A 23,349-nucleotide genomic window follows, 5' to 3' on the forward strand; every position below is an offset into this window, starting at 1 on the left:
TTCACTAATGTTCCTCAGGGAACATTACTGTCACCCCGACCAGGTCTGGACTGCACGTGGCTCCAATCCTACCCCACATGGTTCATTCTAAATGCCCTCAGGACAAAGAAGACCTCCTTGCCCGTGTTCCCCACAACCCAAGATAAAAAGAAAGAGGCTAGAACGCCAATCGATAGATTGTTGTTGGGTAAGGGTATGAAGGGACTTGGAGTAAAGACGCTAAATGAGACCGAGATGCAGATCAGCCACGATCTAACTGAATGGTGGAGCAGGCTCGAGGGGCTGAATGGCCTCCTCCTGTTTCTACTGCTCCAGCCCTGGGAGTGCTGGGGTGAGTCACACCACTGGGCATAAATCTAATTTCAGCCACACATCAAACTACAGGAAACTCTCGATTTACCGGCACCTAAATAACCGGAAATTTCTATTAACCGGCAAAATTCAGGAGTAGGTTCAGGTAAGTTTTGCTTCATATTAGTGGCCGTTCCTGGATCTGTGGCCGTGTAACCGGAGTTCCTGCATCTGTTGCTATGCAACAGGGACGCCTGGATCTGTGGCCGGGTTCCTGCACCTGTTGCTATGCAACAGGGACGCCTGGATCTGTGGCCGGGTTCCTGCACCTGTTGCTATGCAACAGGGACGCCTGGATCTGTGGCCGGGTTGCTGCACCTGTTGCTATGCAACAGGGACGCCTGGATCTGTAGCCGGGTTGCTGCACCTGTTGCTATGCAACAGGGACGCCTGGATCTGTGGCCAGGTTCCTGCACCTGTTGCTATGCAACAGGGACGCCTGGATCTGTGGCCGGGTTCCTGCACCTGTTGCTATGCAACAGGGACGCCTGGATCTGTTGCTGTGTACGGGGCTCTCGTACCTTTTAACTATAACTCTCTGTAATCCGGACTTTTTGATAAACCGGCACCACGCCGGTCCCGTCGGTGCCGGATAAAAAAGAGTTTCCTGTAGTTGTATGTTGTGCAGTGTTTATCACATGCTGTATCTTATTCAGACTTACATTGTCACCTTCGCTCCTCAGCTTCCAAAAAGGTTGAATGTAGAACCAGGAACCTTCATTTCCCGCACTGTCCAAGGAGACCCTCATTGCATTCTTTTCCAGGAGAGCTGGCAGCCTCTTGTTGACGGTGAGGTACTTGTTGCTTTTTATGTGCAGTAACTGCAGTCAAAATTACACAAAGACATAAAACAATGAACCGTTTCTTTGATCCAAACACAGGTTATTTACCGATACATATTCTTTATTCTCCATTCCTCTGATTCTGGCCTCTTGCGCATCCCCCCCAACTCCCTTCGCCCCACCATTGGAGGCCGCGCCTTCAGCTGCCTGGGCCCCGGGAATACCCTCCCTAAACCTCACCGCCTCTTTCTCCTCCTTTAAGACCCACTTTGAAACCTACCCTTTTGACCACCTTTAGGTCACCCCTCCTAACATCGCCTTCTTTGGCTCAGCGTCCATTTGTGTCAGCTGACACCTCTGTAACATGTAACGACAACGACAAACCACTTGCATTTGTATAGTGCCTTGGGATGCTCTTCTACATTAAAGATGCCATAGAAATGCAAGTGGCTGTTGTTACACTGTTGAGGTACTGAGCCTTGGTAAGGCAATGTTTTAAATGTATTTTTTGCAGCCAGGAATAACCACATCAAGGTTAGAAAAATGATTTCTTCAAGTCTAACAACAGCGAAGTATTACCCAACGCCCAGTGCAAGGTCCAGTAAACATGGTGGAGCAAATTATAGTTAAGTCTTCCTTCCATTTTTGTACACAAGAGATAGTTTTCCAGGGAATGATGCTGTCTGAGACCAGGGGGGTGGGGGGGCCCGATTTTAAATCTCATCTGCCCTGCGGAATCCGAAGAGGACAGTTAAAATCGGCCAAGTTACTTACCCGCCCTGGAGCCGCCAAGAGCCAACAGGTTCAGGTTTGCGCTGGGCAGGCAGCAAGGACACCCACCCATAGCCGGTGGGGTCCTTTTTAACACGTGCTTGTCGGGTCCCGATGACATCATCAAGACACGACTACAAATCTAACTCGGGGGGGGGGGGGGGCCGTGGGTTTCCCGCCAGGCCCAACCCAACGACGGAGGAACGGGGCCAGACGAGGCCCTAAAAAGATGCGTTAGTTTTTCTTTCTCTGTGGGGCAGGAGGATCAGGAGCAAAGTACCCTCTAAGCTGCACTTTGTCTGCACGGCCTGTTTATTTATATAAGAACATAAGACATAGGAGCAGGAGTGGGTCATTCGGCCCCTCGAGCCTGCTCTGCCATTCAATAAGATCATGGCTGATCTGATCTTGGCCTCAACTCCACTTCCCTGCCCGCTCCCCATATCCCTTCACTCCCTTATCATTAAAATATCTGTCTATCTCCACCTTAAATATATTCAATGACTCCGCCTCCACAGCTCTCTGGAGTAGAGAATTCCAAAGATTCACAACCCTCTCAGAGAAGAAATTTCTCATTTCCAATTTGAAAGGGTGCCTTCTTATTCTGAAACTATGCCCCCGAGTTCTAGATTCCCCCACGAGGGGAAACATCCTCTCTGCATCTACCTTGTCGAGCCCCCTCAGAATCTTATATGTTTCAATAAGATCCCCTCTCATTCTTCTAAACTCCAATGAGTATAGGCCCAACCTGCTCAACCTTTCTTCATAGACAGCCCATTCATCTCCGGAATCAACCTCGTGAACCTTCACTGAACTGCCTCCAACACAAGTATATTCTTCCTTAAATAAGAAGACCAAAACTGTACGCAATACTGTACTGCGCGGTCCCGACGGATTTCTGCGCACACGCGGTATTTCCAACGGGAAAGCTTGCGAGTGGCCTGAGCGGGACCTTGCAGATGACTGCATGGCCACGCACGTTCACAGCTTCGAGGGAACATTGATCAGGAGTCGCGACCTCGCCCACCCCCCTCCCACCAACTCCCATACACCCCAATTATTTGCGCCCCCCCCTCTCATGGGATGGGTCTGGCTGCCAATCCCCACACTTACCTGCAGTCGCCTGGGTGGCCTCCAGGCCATGCAATCTTCTGCGGCTTTCCCTCCGACCTCCCGTCCGGAATGGTGTGGGGGGCGGTGGGGGAGGGGTGGGAGAAGTCGGTCACTGTGATTTAAATGAGGCCCTGGCCTCATTTCTGGAGCAGTGGGTGGGTTTCTAACTAACACCGTGGCCCACCCACCCATCCAAAGCCTGCCCAGAGTTAAAATTGGGGCCAGAGTCCCTGACAACATGGTGGTCGCTGACAATTTGTACAGGTGTCTTCAGAATGTTGCTATGGCAATCGTTGTGTTCCTTGCATCAACATGGAATTCTGGCCTAGCAATTATACCCTCACAGCACTGACCATTCACTCAATCAGTGCGATGGAGAGAACAAACTCCAGCCTATCATTCACTTTCCCCATGAGGCCTGTTGATGTCCGTGGCTTTGATCTACACTGAGGAATAAGAGTTGGCTTTTCTCTGCAAACTAGCAATGTGGCTACAATAGTCCCACAAAGGGTAAATACAGGCTTTGTACGCTACCTGTTCTACTCCATAATATTGAGGAGCATTGCACACAAGCCATTTGCTCTTGAACCTTATTAAATGGTGGATTGGCGTTGAGGAATCAGGAGATGAGGCACTCGTCACTGAATACCCTGCTCTTGTAGCAACTGTGTTGTGTTGATGTGGCTGGTCTAATTGAGCTTTTGGTAAGTGGTGACCACCCCCCCCCCCCAAGATATTGATGGTGGGAGACTCGACAATGGTGGAAGGTCAGGTGGAGATTTGCTGGGCTTTCTCCTGTACGAGATGGTCATTACCTGCCACTTTTGTGGTACGAGCCTTACCTGTCACTTGTGAGCTTAAGCCTGGATGTAATCCAGGTCCTGCTGTAGGTTGGCAGGGGCTGCTTCATCATCGGAGGAGTTGTGAATGGAGCTGTGAAACTGGCAGCATACAGCCCCATTCCTGACCTTATAATCGAGGGAAGTTCATTGATGGAGCAGCTGAAGATAGTTGGGCTGAGGAGAATACATAAACGATGACTCCCAGAAACCTACCTATAGAACAGTTCCCTTACCTGAATGACATTGCTGTATTTCACAACCTCCCCGAGCAGTTTCTTGTTCTCTATTTCATTCTGTTTCTGTTCCAGTTCAGCTGCTTGCTGTATAAACACATTCGTTTATTTTCAAAGTACCATCACCTTCACATAGCAAAGAACACACTCAAAACAGGGACTGTATAAATCGTTCGGCCCATCGTGCCTGTGCCAGCTCTTTGAAAGAGCTCTCCAATTAGTCCCACTCCCCCCGGCTCTTTCCCCACAGCCCCGCAAACTTTTCCTTTTCAAGTATTTATCCAATTCACTTTACAAAGTTGCTATTGAATCTGCTTCCACCGCCCTCCCAATCAGCACGTTCCAGATCACAACATTGTTTTACCAATATGCATTCTTTGGATAAATGCATCAACGTACATCATTGACAGATCTCGGGATACAGGTTCCTGGCACTGTGCCTATTGGATCACCTGGTGCAGTGAATACGGCTATAAAGGAAGTCCACCTAATTTTCCACCGCCATGCAATCTTCCTGTATCGACTGTGCCCAGGTGACCCAATGCATTCAGGAGCAGGACACAAGAACCTCTACCCTCACGAGGTCTGTATCTCGAACAGCCGCCATCTTGGGTCCAATCTGCACTCTAAATGGGCTAATGGCGACGGCCAACAACTCACTAAGCAGGTTTAAAAAAAAACAACAAACTTGACATGGCAGGAAAATAGCACGCAGATTAAAATACACACATTCCAGCACCACAGCGATAAAGCACAACGGGTACCTGCAACTTTTTCAACAGCGCAGCTTCAGTATTCCCTTGTTTTGACTGTTTCGCTTTCCAGAACTGTTTCTGTGCTGAATACCGATTCATGGGACACACCTTGAAAAGGCAGTCTGGTATAAATAAAACAAGAGAGACGACAGATTACAAACTCAAAAGATAGAGATCCCAAAAGTTTTGCATTAAAATTTGATAGCGTTTTACTGATTTCGTTATTCTCATGGAATAGTCTTATTTGTGAGTTCCACTCTCGGCTGTTTGCAAAGCAGTTTTAAAGACCAGACCTTCAGGTGAGTTTTTTTTCCTCCTTTTAAAAAAAAAATGTATTATAAAAATAAAGACTAATTTCTTCTCCGACACATGCCATTTCCCAGCTAAGATTGACGGCAGCCAGTCTGCTCGTGTGTTTCAACTAATATCGCTAATACCGCCAGTGCTCTAATTACGCTACAATTTACATGCCACATTTATGGTTATAGCATCGTAAACAGAGCATGAAACTCCCTGAACACAGCCCCGAATGAACACTGGCTCCCACTGAGTTGACTTCAGCGACTCCCATCCAAGGATGCAGTCCAGCGGTGAGGCAACACTGTGCCATCCATAGTGGAATCCAGTATGAATGCCAATGTTGGGATGTGCTTTGAACCCAGACCTTCCCCCCCCCCCCATCCCACATCTATCCCCTTAAGATCAAACGTGCTTGGGTGGTTAGAAGGTAAACAGGTCGCTATAGCACGTGCAAGGACCAAGTTATAGGAGGTAGAAATTGCACCTCATTGTTCCCGGTTTAAGGGGGCCAACTTCGAGGACCTACATCCTGCGCCCCAAGGCTGCCTGAATGACGCCTCTCCTGATTTTAGGGCTTGCCATTTTTCAGCTGTACCTGGCGTAGGGTTGCCAAACGTCCAGGATTGCCCTGGAGTCTCCAGGAATTTGAGATTAATCTCCAGGACACTGCTGAGAGCAACCCAGGAGAAAAATCATAGGGCATTAAAAAAAAGTGTGTGCCTCTTTTCATTTTCTTTGAACACTTTTGTTTATTATTTACAAAAAATATTGAAGATGGGGAAAAAGACTTTTTGACTGACAGTCAAGGATCATCCAATTGGGCAGCAAATAGTCTGTTTGCTTTCCGATTGGCTGGGAGGATGGTGCGCCGCGAGAATGGACGTGTCGGGGGACCAATGGTGGGAACGTGAGGGCGGGGCAGTTGGTGGCGGGAGGTCATGTGAGGAAACCTCCAGGAATACATCCAAAGTTGGCAACCCTATCCTGGCACCCACCTACAACAGGCTTTTACATGTGTAAATGATGAGCCTAGCACCTGTTTTAGGTCCTAGCTGAAGTTGGATTGCGATGAGCAGAGCAGGCACCCTGTTTCAACAGCTGCTCCCCCGACTCCACTGTACTCGCAATAGGCCACTTCCCCTGTTACATAAGAACATAAGGAATAGGAGCAGGAGTAGGCCATTCGGCCCCTCGAGCCTGCTCCGCCATTCAATATGATCATGGCTGATCTTCTACCTCAACTCCACTTTCCTGCACTATCCCCATATCCCTCGATTCCCTTAATATCCAAAAATCTATCGATCTCTGTCTTGATTATACTCAACAACTGAGCCTCCACAGCCCTCTGGGGTAGAGAATTCCAAAGATTCACCACCCTCTGAGTGAAGAAATTTCTCCTCATCTCAGTCCTAAATGGCCAGCCCCTTATTCTGAGACTGTGACCTCTGGTTCTAGACTCCCCAGCCAGGGGAAACATCCTCCCTGCATCTACCCTGTCAAGTCCTGTAAGAATTTTGTACGTTTCAATGAGATCACCTCTCATTCTTCTAAACTCTAGGGAATATAGGCCTCGTCTACTCGATCTGTCCTCATAGGACAATCCCCCCATCCCAGGAACTAGTCTGGTGAACCTTTGTTGCACTCCCTCTACGGCAAATATATCCTTCCTTAGGTAAGGAGACCCAAACTGAACACAATACAACAGGTGTGGTCTCACCAAGGACCTATATATTTGCTACTCTTTTCCCCCCACCACCAAACCCCACCTCACCATTTTCGGGACTTACCCAAGGGCCACTGCAGGCGAGGCAAGCGGTCCGACATTCATCTATTTAAAATGGCCCAACAACCCATGGAGGCATGACAGGCGTTAACAGCTCACCCAGCCGTGGGCGGTGGTAGCACTCTCGCTTCCGAGTCAGAAGGTCACGGGTTCAAGCCCCTCTCCAGGGACTTCAGCATAAATCTAGGCTGACACTCCAGTTAAACCGAGGCCCTGTCTACTCTCTCAGGTGGATGTAAATGATCCCATGGCACTGTTTCGAGGAAGACCAGGTGAGTTCTCTCTGGTATCCTGACCAATATTTATCCCTAAAACCAACATCAATAAAACAGATTATCTGCTTGTTCTCACATTGCTGTTTGTGGGAGCTTGCTGTGCATAAATTGCCTGCAGTATTTCCCTACATTACAACAGTAACTACACTTCAAAAGTACTTCATTGGCTGTAAAGTGCTTTGGAATGTCCTGAGGTTGTGAAAGGCGCTATTTAAATGCAAGTCTTTCATTTTTTCTTTAAATGAGGCCTGAGAGACCCAATTTCAGGCCAGCTTCGGACCTCCTGGTCCCCACAGACAGCGCACACTCCAAAACAGGCCGTGATCAATTTTTCACTCATACTGCCTGCTAGGGCGCCACCTTCCTCAAAAATGCAAGCGTGTGCACTTCCTCCTGCATGAGTACACACTGAGCTCGAGAACGCCAATCTTCCCAATTTTGAGCAACCAGTACAACTGGACTGTTCTGCCTCCAGCCATACTGCTCGCTTGTGCCCGGTGCAACATGATCCAGGGACAGCAAATCACACATTTCTCAAAATTCATCAACAGCATTCCGTGCTGCATTAGACTCACTCTTGCGTTATGGTGCTGGTATTTTCATTCTGTTTTCGTATAAAGAAATCAATTGTACATTCCATTATTCTGAGCAACACGGGTTAGTGGTGTTGCACTGCCTTTTCAGGATAGAGTTTCCTCCCAACATACGTTTGCCTCTACATTGGGAGTAGGTGAAGAAATGAAGCAGCAATAAAGAGAGAGTGAGAGAAAGAGTGAGAGAAAGAGTGAGAGAAAGAGTGAGGGAAAGAGAAAGAGAGAGTGAGAGAAAGAGAGAGTGAGAAAGAGAGAATGAGTGAGAGAATAGAGAGAAAGAGAGAGAAAGAGGGGGAGAAAAAGACAAAGGGGGAGAAAAAGCCAGAGGGGGAGTCAGAGACAGACAGAAAAAGACATGCCTTTATATAGCGCCTTTCACGACCTCAGGACGTCCGAAAGCGCTTTACAGTCAATTAAGTACTTTTGAAGTGTAGTCACTATTATAGTGTCGGAAACGCAGCAGCCAATTTGTGCACAGCAAGGTCGCACAAACAGCAATAAGATGATGACCAAATAATCTGTTTTCATAGAATCATAGTGTCATAGAATGGTTACAGCACGGAAGAAGGCCATTCAGCCCATCGAGACGGTGCCAACTCTCAGCCAGTCCCACTCCCCTGCCCTTTCCCCGTAGCCCTGACATTTTTTTTTCCTTCAGATACTTATCCAACTCCCTTTTGAAAGATAAAATTGAGTCTGCCTCCACCACCCTTTCAGGCCATGAATTCCAGATATTAACCATTCGCTGTGTGAAAAAGTTTTTTCTTACGTCGCCTTTGGTTCTTTTGCCAATCACCTTAAATCTGTGTCCTCTGGTTCTCGACCCTTCTGCCAATGGGAACAGTTTCTCTCTATCTACCCTGTCTAGACCCCTCATGATTTTGAACCTTCTCTGCTCTAAGGAGAACGACCTCCAGTCTATCCACGTAACTGAAGTCCCTCATTCCTGGAATCATTCTCGTAAATCTTTTCTGCACCCTCTCTGAGGCCTTCACATCCTTCCTAAAGTGTGGTGCCCAGAATTGGACACAATACTCCAGTTGGGGCCGAACCAGTGTTTTATAAAGGTTCATCATAACTTCCACACTTTTGTACTCTATGGCCTAGAAATTCAGTGGCCTGCGCCACCAGTTTGCGCCCAAAGAGGGCTTTTGCGCCACTGTACAAACCTACCGCGATATTTAGCGGGGCGCTAATGGCGGCGTTAGCCATTAGCGCTGCGCCGCCACCGATGACGTCATCGGTGTGCGCAGCGCCCCGCTATCGCCCCACTGGCCATATTTGGTTGCTGCCGCCTCGCCCGCGCCGGCCGCAAACAGCGACCGGTACACGGGGCCTACCTGTGCCGGTACTGGGGCGAGTTAAGGTGGAGGTGCGGCCGGCCGCTTTTTCGGCGGCCGCCTGCCCGCACCTCCTTCCCCGGCCTCCTTCACCACCCCCCCCCCCCCCGCGGCATTGCCGGCTGTTTCCAGAGAGCCCGGCACTTCTCCTTGGTGCCGGGCTCATTTGCCGGCACGCGCGAGCGGGGATCGCGCGGTTGCAGGCACCTCCCCCTTAAGACTGAGAGGAAGGCCTGCAGTACCGCAGGCTGCCGTGCCGCAGCGGGTGGCGCTGCGGCACTTTGCACGCCGATATTCAGTTTCAGCGCCCCAAGCGCCCCAAGCGGGGCGCCGAAACCCTTGTTTAGCGGCCGGCTTCCACTTGGGGCGCTGAAAGTGAATATCCCGCTGGCGCAAGTGGCTCCGCGCGCAGTGGTAATTCCGGCGCCCAGGCGAGCTGGGCGCCCCTAACTGAATTTCTAGGCCTATACCTCTATTCATGAAGCCCAGGGTCCCGTAAGTCTTTTTAACTGCTTTCTCAACCTGCCCTGCCTCCTTCAACGATTTATGCACACATACCCCCAGGTCTCTCTGTTCGTGCACCCCCTTTAGGATTGTACCTTTAGTTTATATTTCCTCTCCTCATTCTTTCTACCAAATTGCATCACTTCACACTTTTCTGTGTTAAATTCTATCTGCCACGTGTCCGCCCATTTCACCAGCCTGTCTATGTTTTCCTGAAGTCTATCACTATCCTCCTCCCTGTTCACTGTACTTCCAAGTTTTGTGTCATCTGCAAATTTTGAAATTGTGCCCTGTACACCCACGTCCAAGTCATTAATATATATCAAGAAAAGCAGTAGACCTAAAACTGAGCCCTGGGGAACACCCACTGTATACCTTCCTCCAGTCTGATAAACAACCGTTCACCACTACTCTCTGTTTCCTATCACTTAGCCAATTCTGTATCCATGCTGCCAATGTCCCTTTTATTCCATGGGCTTCAACTTTGCTGGCAAGCCTATTATGTGGCACTTTATCAAACACCTTTTGGAAGTCCATGTACACCACGTCAACCATATTACCCTCACCAACCCCCTCTGTTACCTCATCAAAAGACTCGATCAAATTGGTTAAACACAATTTGCCTTTAACAAATCCGTGCTGGCTTTCCTTAATTAATCCACCCCTATCCAAGTGATTGTTGATTTTGTCCCTGATTACTGCTTCTAAAAGCTTCCCCACTACCGAGGTTAAACTGACTGGCCTGTAGTTGCTGGGTTTATCTTTACACCCTTTTTTGAACAATGGTGTAACATTTGCAATTCTCCAGTCCTCTGGCACCACCCCCGTATCTAAGGAGGATTGGAATATTATGGCCAGTTCCTCTGCGATTTCCGCCCTCAATTCCCTCAGCATCCCAGGATGCATCCCATCCGCTCCTGGTGATTTATCTACTTTAAGTACAGCCAGCCTTTCTAATAAGTCTTCTTTATCAATTTTTATCTTATCAAGTGTCTCTACTACCTCCTCCTTCACTATGTGAAGACAGATGCAAAGTACTCATTTAGTACCTCAGCTATACCCTCTCCCTCCATGGATAGGTCTCCTTTTTGGCCCCTAATCGGCCCCACCCCTCTTCTTACTACCCTTTTACTATTTATAGAAAACTTTTGGCTTACCTTTTATGTTAGCTGCCATTCTATTCTCATATCCTCTCTTTGCCCCTCTTATTTTCTTTTTCACTTCTCCTCTGATCTTTCTATATTTAGCCTGATTCTCAGATGTATTTGCAACCTGACATCTGTCATACACATTCTTTTTCTGCTTCATCATATTCTCGATCTGTTTTGTCATCCAGGGAGCTCTGACTTTAGTCGCCCTACCTTTCTCCTAGTGGGAATGTACCTCGACTCTACCCGAACTATTTCCTCTTTAAAGGCAGCCCATTGTTCCATTAGAGTTTTGCCTGCCAAACTTTGATTCCAGTTTACCCGGGCCAGATCCGTTCTCATCCCACTGAAATTGGCCTTCCCCCAGTTAAACATTCTTACTCTAGATTGCTCCCTGTCCTTTTCCATAGCTAATCTAAACCTTATGGTACTATGATCACTGTTCAACTATTGACGCTTGCTTCACTTGACCAAAACCAGATCCAGCAATGCCTCCTCCCTCGTCGGGCTGGAAACATACTGATCAAGAAAGTTCTGAACACACTTCAGAAATTCTTCCCCTTCTCTGCCCTTTACCCTATTACAATCCCAGTCTATATTCGGATAGCTGAAGTCGCCCATTATCACTACTCTATAGTTCTTGCACCTCTCTGTAATTTCCCTGCAAATTTGCTCCTCCATATCTTTACCATGATTTGGTGGTCTATAGAATACACCGAGCAGTGTAATGGCACCTCTATTATTTCTTAACTTTAGCCATATAGATTCTGTCCTTGACCCCTCCAGAACATCCTCCCTCTCCAGCACTGTAACATTCTCCTTAACCAATACTGCCACACCACCTCCTATCTTTCCTTCCCTATCCTTATAACCAGGAATATTTAATACCCAATTCTGTCCTTTTTTGAGCCAAGATCTCAGTTACTGCCACAACATCATATTCCCATGTGGCTATTTGTGCCTGCAGCTCACTTACCTTGTTTACTACGCTTCGTGCGTTCAGATACACACACTGTAAACCCATCTTAGACCATCCTGGATTCTCTCTTAGTCTGACCCCACCTAATACCTTATTATTTCTTACTTTAGTCCTCTCTGCCTCTCCCAATCCTTTGAGCACTTTATTTCCCCTTTCTAATGTTACATCCTGGTGCCCATCCCCCTGCCAAATTAGTTTAAACCCTCCCCAACAGGATTAGCAAACCTCCTGCGAGGATATTGGTTCCGGCCCTGTTGAGGTGCAACCCGTCCGGACTGTATAGGTCCCACCTCCCCCAGAACCGGTCCCAATGCCCCAGGAATCTGAAGCCCTCCCTCCTGCACCATCTCTCCAGCCGCACATTCACTTGCGCTATCCTCCTATTTTTATACTCACTCGCGCATGGCACCGGAAGTAATCCGGAGATTACTACCTTTGAGGTCCTGCTATTTAATCTCTTTTCTAGCTCCCTAAAATCTGCCTGCAGGACCTCATCCCTCTTTCTACCTATGCCATTGATACTGATATGAACCACGACCTCTGGCTGTTCACCCTCCCCCCCTCAGAATATTCTGCAGCCGCTCAGTGACATCCTTGACCCTGGCACCAGGGAGGCAACATACCATCCTGGAGTCACGTCTGTGGCCGCAAAAACGCCTGTCTGCTCCCCTAACTATCGAATCCCTGACCACTATTGCTCTCCCATTCTTCTTCCTTCCCCACTGTACAGCTGAGCCACCCGTGGCTCTGGCTGTACTCCCCAGAGGAACCATCGCCCTCACCAGTACTCAGAACAGAATACTGGTTGGAGAGCGAGATGCACTCAGGGGACTCCTGCCTGGTCCTCCTTTTCTGTCTGGCAGTCACCCACTCCCTCTATGCCTGCACACTCCTTAGCTGCGGGGTGACCACCTCCTGAAACGTGCTATCCACGAAGCTCTGAGACTCACACACCGCAGTGACGCCAGCTGCTGCTCGAGCTCCTCCAGCTGACGTCACTTCCTGCATACGTTGTTGTCCAGGACACGGGAAGCGTCCTGGATTTCCCAATTGGCACAGGATGTGCATTCCACGGGACTGAGCTGCCCTGCCATGCCTCTATTTAACAGGCTATTAACTAGCTTTACAGAAATTTAAGATTAAGATGTATCTACAGGAAACTCTCGTTTAAACGGCACCTAAATATCCGGAATTCTCTATTAACCAGCAAAATTCTCACTCCGAAAACAACACCTCAATAACCGGCAATGTTGCCGAGTCTCCCGCGGTGGCCGAGTTAGTCAGTGGGGTTAGTTCTCCAAACCGTCGCCACTCGGCTTCCTGGTGCTGTTGGAAGTCGGAACACCTCAATACCCCTGTAACAGGAGTCTGACTCTCCCGCGCTGCCGGTAGTCTCTTCTGATCCGCCATTTTACAGGGGTACTGTGTGTCTCCCACGCTGCCGGTAGTCATTGCATTGCATTACCCTCAACTGGCAGTCCTGTACTCAATCTAGCACCTTCCACCATCCATTTAACACAACATTCTGTAGGTGAGTACCCAATTACTGTATACTGCACATTTCTTGATTTTTTTATTTTTCTTTGTTAAAAATAGCCTCGGTAGATAACCCTCTCCATCATCCGGAATTTTTGATCAACCGGCAACACGCCGGTCCCATCGGTGCCGGATACCAAAGAGTTTCCTGTAATTGAAATTATTAATATAATATGGTATTACAGTTACTAGTTTAATATAGTATTAACAGTTACCAATCTCTAAGTTTCTGTTTTATCTCTAACCAGCTATTTAACCCCGGCCCCTTGAATAGCAAGAAAAAAATCCAATGTGACCTTTACCAACCAATCAGTTACCAGCTGTCCTGTGATGTCACTCCATGTGGTTTTTTTCTCTCTCTCCCCCGCTCGGTCTCCGCGCTCAGTCTCCACCCAGGTTTTAGTGATGTTAGTTGAGGGATAAATATTGGCCAGGCCACCAAAGAGTACGCCCCTGCTCTACTTCAGAGTATTCCCATGGGATCTTTCACGTCGATATTACAGGGCATAAGGGGCCTCGGGTTTAATGTCTAATCCGAAAGACGCCACCTCTGACAATATAGCACTCTGTCGCAATGTTCCCCAATTTCATTTTGGGTGCATGGCCCCTTTAAAAGGGGCTGCGCAGCCCATCCGCAGTTTCTTTAACATTGGAAAAGCCAGTCCCGGACTGCGCGGGACTGGCAGAGAGCTTAGAGGGAACGTTGCTCCCTCAGTACTACACCGAAGTATTCTGACATCCTAAGCTTACTTCTCCCGCCTTATTCCGTCTCTGCTGTTTGGTCCCTCCCTCCCATTGGTCAGCCGAGATTGGGCGCTCACTGTGTGGCATTACATCCTACCCCTCTATGACACAATACAGTTACACTGCTGAATGGGGGTTAAACAGTATATAAATAGGCACTGCGACAGTTCAGGCTACTCCAGATAGCACACGCAGCATAAATACACTCTACAATCACAGCATTTAGTTATATAAATGGCACATTACATTTACATTTGCATTCGAATCTCTCCCTCCAGCAGAATCTCTTAATCGTTTTGCGATGTTAATATACATTTCTAAACTCATTTCACGGCTAATTTGATCTACTCTAGAGGTTAATTTTGCAAAATGGTTACACGCTCCCTCCACCACTGTGACTGCAGCGTGTACGATTTACAGGATGCACTGCAGCAACTTGCCAAGGCTTCTTCGACAGCACATTTCAAACCTCTACCACCTAGAAGGACAAGGGCAGCAGGCGCTTGGGAACACCACCACCTCCAAGTTCCCCTCCAAGTCACACACCAATCTGACTTGGGCATATATCGCCGTTCCTTCATCGTCGCTGGGTCAAAATCCCTCCCTAATAGCACTGTGGGATTACCTTCACCACACGGACTGCAGTGGTTCAAGAAGGTGGCTCACCACCACCTACTCAAGGGCAATTAGGGATGGGCAATAAATGCCGGAAACACTTCGATTTTAAAATTCTCATCCTTGCTTTCAAATCCCTCCATGGCCTCACCCCTCCCTATCTCTCCAGCCCTACAACCCGCCAAGACCTCTCCCCATCTACAATTCCAGCCTCTTGTGCATCCACTACTTTAATCACCCCACCATTGGCAGCCGTGCCTTCAGCTGCCTCGGCCCTAAGCTCTGGAATTCCCTCCCTAAACCTCTCAATCTCTCTCTCTTTCCTCCTTTAAAACGCTCCTTAAAACCGACCTCTTTGACCAAGCTTTTGGTCACCTGTCCTAATATCTCCTTATGTGGCTCGGTGTCAAATTTTGTTTGATAACGCTCCTGTGAAGCGCCTTGGGACATTTTACTCCGTTAAAGGCGCTATATAAATACAAGTTGTTGTTGTTGTTTATGGGGAGGCCATGCATGCATGGGTGGTTTCTTCCATTGAGTATAATATTTATTGTGTTAATCAGAATAGTCCAAAGCAAAACAGCGTTGCAACTGAATACTCAGCCCGAGACTTGCGAACTCAGCTTTGCTAGTTTCCCAAGTATTAGACCACATTTGCAGTTTCTGATTGCAAGAAAGAAATGAGCAATTGTAAGCAAACAGCGGGAGAGCTGAAGTAAATATTGAGGGATTTCACTTTCACAGAAATAAAAACTATCTAAGTATGGATAAACAAACCCCTGCGGCTTGGCTGAGGAAACATTTCTGGAGCACGAGTACCCAACGCGTTCTTGGCAGTGAAGTTTAATTGCAAAAGTGTGAAGGCAGCAAAAGGAGTTACCTCAATCTCTCTCGTGTACGGAGAGTGGAATCGACAGAAACAAAACAGGGCTGCTCATCAATGAGTGTGACCTGCACAGTACTGTGTGTGTTATAATATATACACATCTACATATACACACACGTACATAGAAAACATACCACCAGAGATAGGAAAAAATAAACCAAGTTGTGCCTTTCACATCCTCAGGATGTCCCAAGGCATTTACTTTTGACGTGTAGTGACTGTTAGAATTTAGTGAAATATGGCAACATCCCACAAACTGAAATGTGATAAAAGACGACACGATCTGTTTTGGTGGTGCTGGTTCAGGGATGGATGTTGGCCAGGACAACTCCCCTGCTTTTTTACCTCCACCTGAACAGGCAGATATGACCTCGTTTTAACATCTCATCCAAAAGACAGCACCACTGACAATGCAGCACTCTCTCAGTACTGCACTGGAGTGTCAGCCTAGATTTAATTCCTGGAGTGGGACCTGAACCCACAACCATCAGAGATCAATAGGCGAGAGTGACCAGAGGCGAAAGCGCTACCACTGAGCTACGGGTGACACCCTGGAAGAAACACATCCTGACTGAGTTAAAGCACGGAGCCAGCAAGTGGCTGGAGACTTTTGCAAAGTGAGAGTAGAAATATAAAAATTGAGGGTGTGTCACACATCTGTGAACAATCAACTATAGTTGGGCAGTGAGGGAGTCTTGGGAACAAGTATTCTGCTCTCTCAGCTAACCCGTGATCCAAAGCGGAATCAAAGTTTAAAAAAAAGAACTTGTAGTAAAATATTGCCACAATTTTAATGTATTTGGAGAAATGTAGACCAGAGACACGGAGAGCTCCCTGCTGAGGAGGAATGTAGACCAGGGGACCCGGAGAGAGATCCCTGCTGAGGGGGAATGTAGACCAGGACACGGAGATAGCTCCCTGCTGTGGGGGAATGTAGACCAGGGGACACGGAGGGAGATCCCTGCTGTGGGGGAATGTAGACCAGGGGACCCGGAGATAGCTCCCTGCTGTGGGGGAATGTAGACCAGGACACGGAGAGAGATCCCTGCTATGGGGGAATGTAGACCAGGGGACACGGAGAGAGCTCCCTGCTGTGGGGGGAATGTAGACCAGGGGACACGGAGAGAGCTCTCTGCCGAGGGGGAATGTAGACTAGGACACGGAGAGAGCTCCCTGATGTGGGGGAATGTAGACCAGGGGACACGGAGAGAGATCCCTGCTGTGGGGGAATGTAGACCAGGACACGGAGAGAGATCCCTGCTGAGGGGGAATGTAGGCATGGGGACATGGAGAGAGCTCCCTGCTGTGGGGAGAATGTAGACCAGGACACGGAGAGAGATCCCTGCTGAGGGGGAATGTAGACCAGGGGGCATGGAAAAAGCTCCCTGCTGAGGGGGAATGTAGACCAAGGGACACGGAGAGATCCCTGCTGTGGGGGGGATGTAGACCAGGGGACTCGGAGAGATCCCTGCTGAGGGGGAATGTAGGCCAGGGGACACGGAGAGATCCCTGCTGAGGGGGAATGTAGACCAGGGGACACGGAGAGAGCTCCCTGCTGTGGGGGAATGTAGACCAGGGGACACGGAGAGAGCTCCCTGCTGTGGGGGAATGTAGACCAGGACACGGAGAGCCCCCTGCTGTGGGGGAATGTAGACCAGGGGACACGGAGAGATCCTTGCTGTGGGGGAATGTAGACCAGGGACACGGAGAGCTCCCTGCTGTGGGGGAATGTAGACCAGGACACGGAGAGCGCCCTGCTGTGGGCGAATGTAGACCAGGACACGGAGAGAGCTCCCTGCTGTGGGGGAATGTAGACCAGGACACGGAGAGCGCCCTGATGTGGGGGGAATGTAGGCCAGGGGACACGGAGAGAGCTCCCTGCTGTGGGGGGAATGTAGACCAGGGCACACGGAGAGCTCCCTGCTGTGGGGGGAATGTAGACCAGGGGACACGGAGAGAGATCCCTGCTGTGGGGGGAATGTAGACCAGGGGACACGGAGAGAGATCCCTGCTGTGGGGGGAATGTAGACCAGGGGACACGGAGAGAGCTCCCTGCTGTGGGGGGAATGTAGACCAGGGGACACGGAGAGAGCTCCCTGCTGTGGGGGAATGTAGACCAGGGGACACGGAGAGCTCCCTGCTGTGGGGGAATGTAGACCAGGGGACACGGAGAGCTCCCTGCTGAGGGGGAATGTAGACCAGGGGACAGGGAGAGAGATCCCTGCTGTGGGGGAATGTAGACCAGGACACGGAGAGAGATCCCTGCTGTGGGGAGAATGTAGACCAGGACACGGAAAGAGCTCCCTGCTGTGGGGAGAATGTAGACCAGGACACGGAAAGAGCTCCCTGCTGAGGGGGAATGTAGACCAGGGGGCACGGAGAGCTCCCTGCTGAGGGGGAATGTAGACCAGGAACACGGAGAGAGATCCCTGCTGTGGGGGGAATGTAGACCAGGACACGGAGAGAGCTCCCTGCTGTGGGGAGAATGTAGACCAGGACACGGAAAGAGCTCCCTGCTGAGGGGGAATGTAGACCAGGGGACACGGAGAGAGATCCCTGCTGTGGGGGGAATGTAGACCAGGGGACACGGAGAGAGATCCCTGCTGTGGGGGGAATGTAGACCAGGACACGGAGAGAGCTCCCTGCTGTGGGGGAATGTAGACCAGGGGACACGGAGAGAGATCCCTGCTGTGGGGGAATGTAGACCAGGGGACATGGAAAAAGCTCCCTGCTGAGGGGGAATGTAGACCAGGGGACACGGAGAGAGCTCCCTGCTGTGGGGGAATGTAGACCAGGACACGGAGAGAGCTCCCTGCTGTGGGGGAATGTAGACCAGGACACGGAGAGAGATCCCTGCTGAGGGGGAATGTAGACCAGGACACGGAGAGAGCTCCCTGCTGAGGAGGAATGTAGACCAGGGGACACGGAGAGAGCTCCCTGCTGTGGGGGGAATGTAGACCAGGGGACACGGAGAGAGCTCCCTGCTGTGGGGGAATGTAGACCAGGGGACACGGAGAGAGCTCCCTGCTGTGGGGGGAATGTAGACCAGGGGACACGGAGAGCTCCCTGCCGAGGGGGAATGTAGACCAGGGGACACGGAGAGAGATCCCTGCTGTGGGGGAATGTAGACCAGGACACGGAGAGCTCCCTGCTGTGGGGGAATGTAGACCAGGGGACACGGAGAGCACCCTGCTGTGGGCGAATGTAGACCAGGACACGGAGAGAGCTCCCTGCTGTGGGGGGAATGTAGACCAGGACACGGAGAGCTCCCTGCTGTGGGGGAATGTAGACCAGGGGACACGGAGAGCACCCTGCTGTGGGCGAATGTAGACCAGGACACGGAGAGAGCTCCCTGCTGTGGGGGAATGTAGACCAGGGGACACGGAGAGAGCTCCCTGCTGTGGGGGAATGTAGACCAGGGGACACGGAGAGAGCTCCCTGCTGTGGGGGAATGTAGACCAGGACACGGAGAGAGCTCCCTGCTGTGGGGGAATGTAGACCAGGGGACCCGGAGGGAGATCCCTGCTGTGGGGGCATGTAGACCAGGACACGGAGAGCTCCCTGCTGAGGAGGAATGTAGACCAGGGGACACGGAGAGAGCTCCCTGCTGTGGGGGAATGTAGACCAGGGGACACGGAGAGCTCCCTGCTGTGGGGGAATGTAGACCAGGACACGGAGAAAACGTCAACTAAAGTCAGGAAAAGGAATGCATGTAGAATTATACATTTGTACTAATTCTCACTACAAGCTATACATTAAGACAATTTTATTGTATTTTTTCCATACAGAAACCAATATATTTTATGCAACAGGCTACATCATACACAATAGAAATACATCTCCGCACTATCTATTCAATTATCACACACAATTCAATTATTACACACAAGTAGGTCCAAGATTACAAAGCCATTTGTTACTTTAATAAATGAAAGCAATGTTACTTTTTGGTAATATTTACTATTCATCCTTTTAACAGAACGGCCTTGTAAAGTGGTGCAGATATGAAGATTTTGAAGAATTAAAACAGGAGATTCCAATTACTACAAGGTTATATCCTTAAAAGCAATATAACAGTGTAACTCATTGTATCTGAGCAAGGGAGCTGGCATTTTTCCAATACAATGAAAGTGAGCCAATATCCAAACTCCGTCCGTTTGCAGCCACCTACTGAAAAACCATCTGCCTTTAACCATTGAAGAACAGCCTCAAATCCAAATAAGCTGTCGGCAGAATGCAACAAAAGCAAGGTTTCTTTTTCCAAAATGAATGGCGGTCTCCTTTATTAAACTCAAATTTCACCAAGTCAGAAAATGTGACCCTTTGCGAAAAAATACCCTCTGACTAGAACATCTTCAAAAACTCTCAATGTTTTGAAGTACTGTTTCAATCTGAAAACACCAAACTATGCCACATTTACAATTGCAGGAAGGACTGTGTAAATTATTAATAGGCACAGACCACAAAACACAAGAACCGTTAGTAAAAAACTAAGTGCAGGTGGTTTAGCCGTCTGAAACGATGGCCTTGTGTGATTATTAGCCGTTGCTCTGTTTAAAGTGCATTATGTAACTCATACATTGTACAATACCTCAGTCACATGTTACACAATTCTCAGAGAAATGTCACGATTCAACCTCTCCACTAATACACATAACAGCTTTTATATATCATTCGCTAGGTGAGAAAACCAACACAGCCAGCTTAATACAAACACAGTGCCATTTGGACAAAGCCTGTTTGTCTGGAAATGGTTGCAATTGTCATCGTCAGTCGTGGCTCAGTGGGTAGCACTCTCGCCTCTTGAACCAGAAGGTTGTGGGTTCAAATCCCACTCCTGAAACTTAACCACATAATCTAAGCTAGCACTTCAGTGTGGTGCTGGGGAGTACTGTGCTGTCGTTCAGATGCGATGTTAAACCAAAGCACTGTCGGGTGAATTTAAAAGATCCCACGGCACTATTTCAAAGAAGTACAAGGGAGTTCTTCCCGTTGTCCCTCAACCAACATTGCTAAAAACAGGTTACCTGGTTATTTGTTTGTGGGATCTTGATCTCGCTATGTGCAAATTAGCTTCCGTGTTTCCTACATTACTACAGTTCAACAAAGTACTTCATTGGCTGTAAAGCACTTTCGGAAAGTCCTGAGGTTGTGAAAGGCGGTATATAAAACCCACTCAAACCTGGTAGGCCAAAATACACAGACCCGAATGAAGGATACAGGAAAAACACACTTTCAGAAGTAATCCTGCAGTGCTCTCAAAAACTTGGAAGAAAATAAGATGTAGGAACAGGAGAAGGCCGTTTAACCCCTCGAGCCTGTCCCGTCATTCAATGAGATCATGGCTGATCTGTGACCTAACTCCTTTGGCCCATATCCCTTAATAGCTTTGGTTAGCAAAAATCTATCAATCTCGGATTTAAAATGAACAATTGACCCAGCATCAATTGCTGTTTGCGGAAGAGAGTTCCAAACTTCTACCACCCTTTGTGTGTAGAAGTGTTTCCTAATTTCACTCCTGGAAGGTCTGGCTCTAATATTTGGACGATGCCTCCTCGCCCTGGACTCACCAACCAGCGGAAATAGTTTCTCTCTATCTATCCTATCTGTTCCCCTTAATATCCTGAAAACTTTGATCAAATCACCCCTTAACCTTCTAAATTCCAGGGAATACAACCCTAGTTTGTGTAATCGCTCCTCGTAACTTAACCCTTGAAGTCCGGGTATCATTCTGGTAAACCTACGCTGCACTCCCTCCAAGGCCAATATATCCTTCCTAAGGTGTGGTGCCCAGAACTGCTCCCAGTGCTCCAGGTGTGGTCTAACCAGGGTTTTGTACAGCTGCAGCATAACTTCTGCCCCCTTGTATTCTAGTCCTCTGGAAAGGATCAGTTTCCCATTTACCTGCCAAAACCAAGCCCCTCGGTAATGGGAGGAAAGATTGAAGGATTGTTCATTTGGTCATGAACGCCACTATATAAATGTCAGTCATTCTTTCTTTATTTACTTGCTGGTTCTCATTCAGCTGTTCAGAACTATTCCATTTTAGTTTCCTGGCATTGATATCTTCCATTACCATCACCATTCCGGTTTCCTTGAATGGTTTCCTATTGTTAGAGGAGGCGACGGGTTTACAAGCATGGTGTGATGTCTAAGGTATTCCTTTAGTGGTTGCATGGCAACTTAAAATGTACATCTTGGGGAATTTTTGAGATGATGTAAATTTGACAGTAATCAAGCACAGACTTAAAAAAAAAAGAAATCTTACAATTTAATCAGAGGATGCCATTGTGGCAAATCTGAAACGAGGAGTCTTTCTGAATAAACAGATACAATAATTAATTACCCCCTAGGTTTGGTATCCAAGAAAGACAACGTCCCATCTTGCATTTCAAATCATCGCTTGTCGAAGCGGATCCCCAGCATGGGGCCGTCCGGAGAGGATAATCCGGTCAAGGCAAGCTTTTGCTCAAAACACATTTTAAAAGAGCTCAGTACTGTAGAATGAGAATCGGGCGGTTTCTACAATGGGCGGGTGCTCCGTTCCGCCAGGTCACCACCCAGGCAGGGAAATCCAAAATTAACCCCCTCATGACCAAGTCCTTCCTCTGGAAAAATGGACAAAGAATTCCGAACCGTGTCAGTGGCACACATATGAGAAAGCGGACAAGTGTACAGCTCAGAGAACTGCATAGAATCTACAGCACAGAAACAGGCCATTCAGCCCAACTGGTCTATGCTGGTGCTCATGCTCCACAGGAGCCTCCTCCCACTCTAATTACCTCTTCTCACCCTGCCCAGCTATCCCTCTATTCCCTGCTCTCTCCTTCTGTGCATCAAGCCTCCCCTTAATTACATCAATGCTCTCTGTTTAAACTCCGTGTGGCAGCGAGTTCCACATTCTCACCACTCTCTGAAGAAAGAAATTCCTCCTAAATTCTTCATTTGATGTGTCAGTGGCTATCCCGTTCTTCTGGGCTCGCCCACAAGTGGAAACAGTTTCCCCACATCCACTCTATCAAACCCCTCCATAATTTTAAAGACCTCTATCAGGTCTCCTCTTCCTCTTCCTTTTTGCAGAGCAAAGAGCCCCAACCTGCTCAGTCTTTCCTGATAGCTGCATCCTCTCAATTCTGGTTACTATCCTTGACATGAATCAGTCATTCATGAAAGAAAGACTTCTGAAATAATACTGAGCGGCCTGCGGGTGACGCTGTCCAGGGAGAGTATAAATACTCGGGCACGGGCCCAGCTTGCGCAGGACATTCTTAACAGGAACTAGTGAAGGACACAACTCGACCTCCATGTTGTAAAACAGTTGATTGAAACTTTGTTTAACGCTTAGACCAAGTGCCTAGTAGTTTTCTTACGTCAATCCTTGTAAATCTTTTCTGCACTTTCTCCAGTGCTTCTATATCCTTTCTGTAATATGACCAGAACTGCACACAGTGCTCCAAGTGTGGTCTAACCAAGGTGCTAGATACATTTAAGAGTAAGTCCCTACTTTTAGATTATATTCCTCTAGAAATTAATCCCCAGACTTTGTTTGCACTTTTTAATCACCTTATCAACTTGTGTTGCTACTTTTAAATCGATTTATTTATCTGTATTCCCAGGTCTCTTTGCTTCTCTACCGCGTTTAGTTTCTTACCTTCCAAGGAATAAGTCCTCCTACCAAAATTAACCAGTATCACGCTGCACTATACTGAATTTAATTTGTTATTTATTTGACCACTCCGCAGCCAGAGTGGAGATAACTGAAAAACCGGGAGCCTGATGGGAGGAAAACACGGAATTAC

The 23,349-nt window shown here is 48.4% G+C and overlaps 1 protein-coding gene across 1 annotated transcript in view; it reads right to left on the bottom strand.

The window, feature by feature from the left end:
* The window catches only part of itpr2 (inositol 1,4,5-trisphosphate receptor, type 2), a 290,627-nt gene that overhangs the window by 191,683 nt on the left and 75,595 nt on the right, over positions 1-23,349 (bottom strand). Inside the window, exons 3-5 of the mRNA XM_086009952.1 lie at positions 4,857-4,969; positions 4,093-4,179; positions 1,014-1,172 (exon numbers count right to left, since the gene is read on the bottom strand). Of these exons, the coding sequence (XP_085866078.1) occupies positions 1,014-1,172; positions 4,093-4,179; positions 4,857-4,969 (359 nt within the window). The remainder of the gene's footprint in view (positions 1-1,013; positions 1,173-4,092; positions 4,180-4,856; positions 4,970-23,349) is intronic.

The sequence above is a fragment of the Somniosus microcephalus genome, chromosome 17 (genome assembly GCF_052327205.1).
Source record: "Somniosus microcephalus isolate GS21.2 chromosome 17, FLI_Smic_1.0, whole genome shotgun sequence".
Classification (NCBI taxonomy): domain Eukaryota; kingdom Metazoa; phylum Chordata; class Chondrichthyes; order Squaliformes; family Somniosidae; genus Somniosus; species Somniosus microcephalus.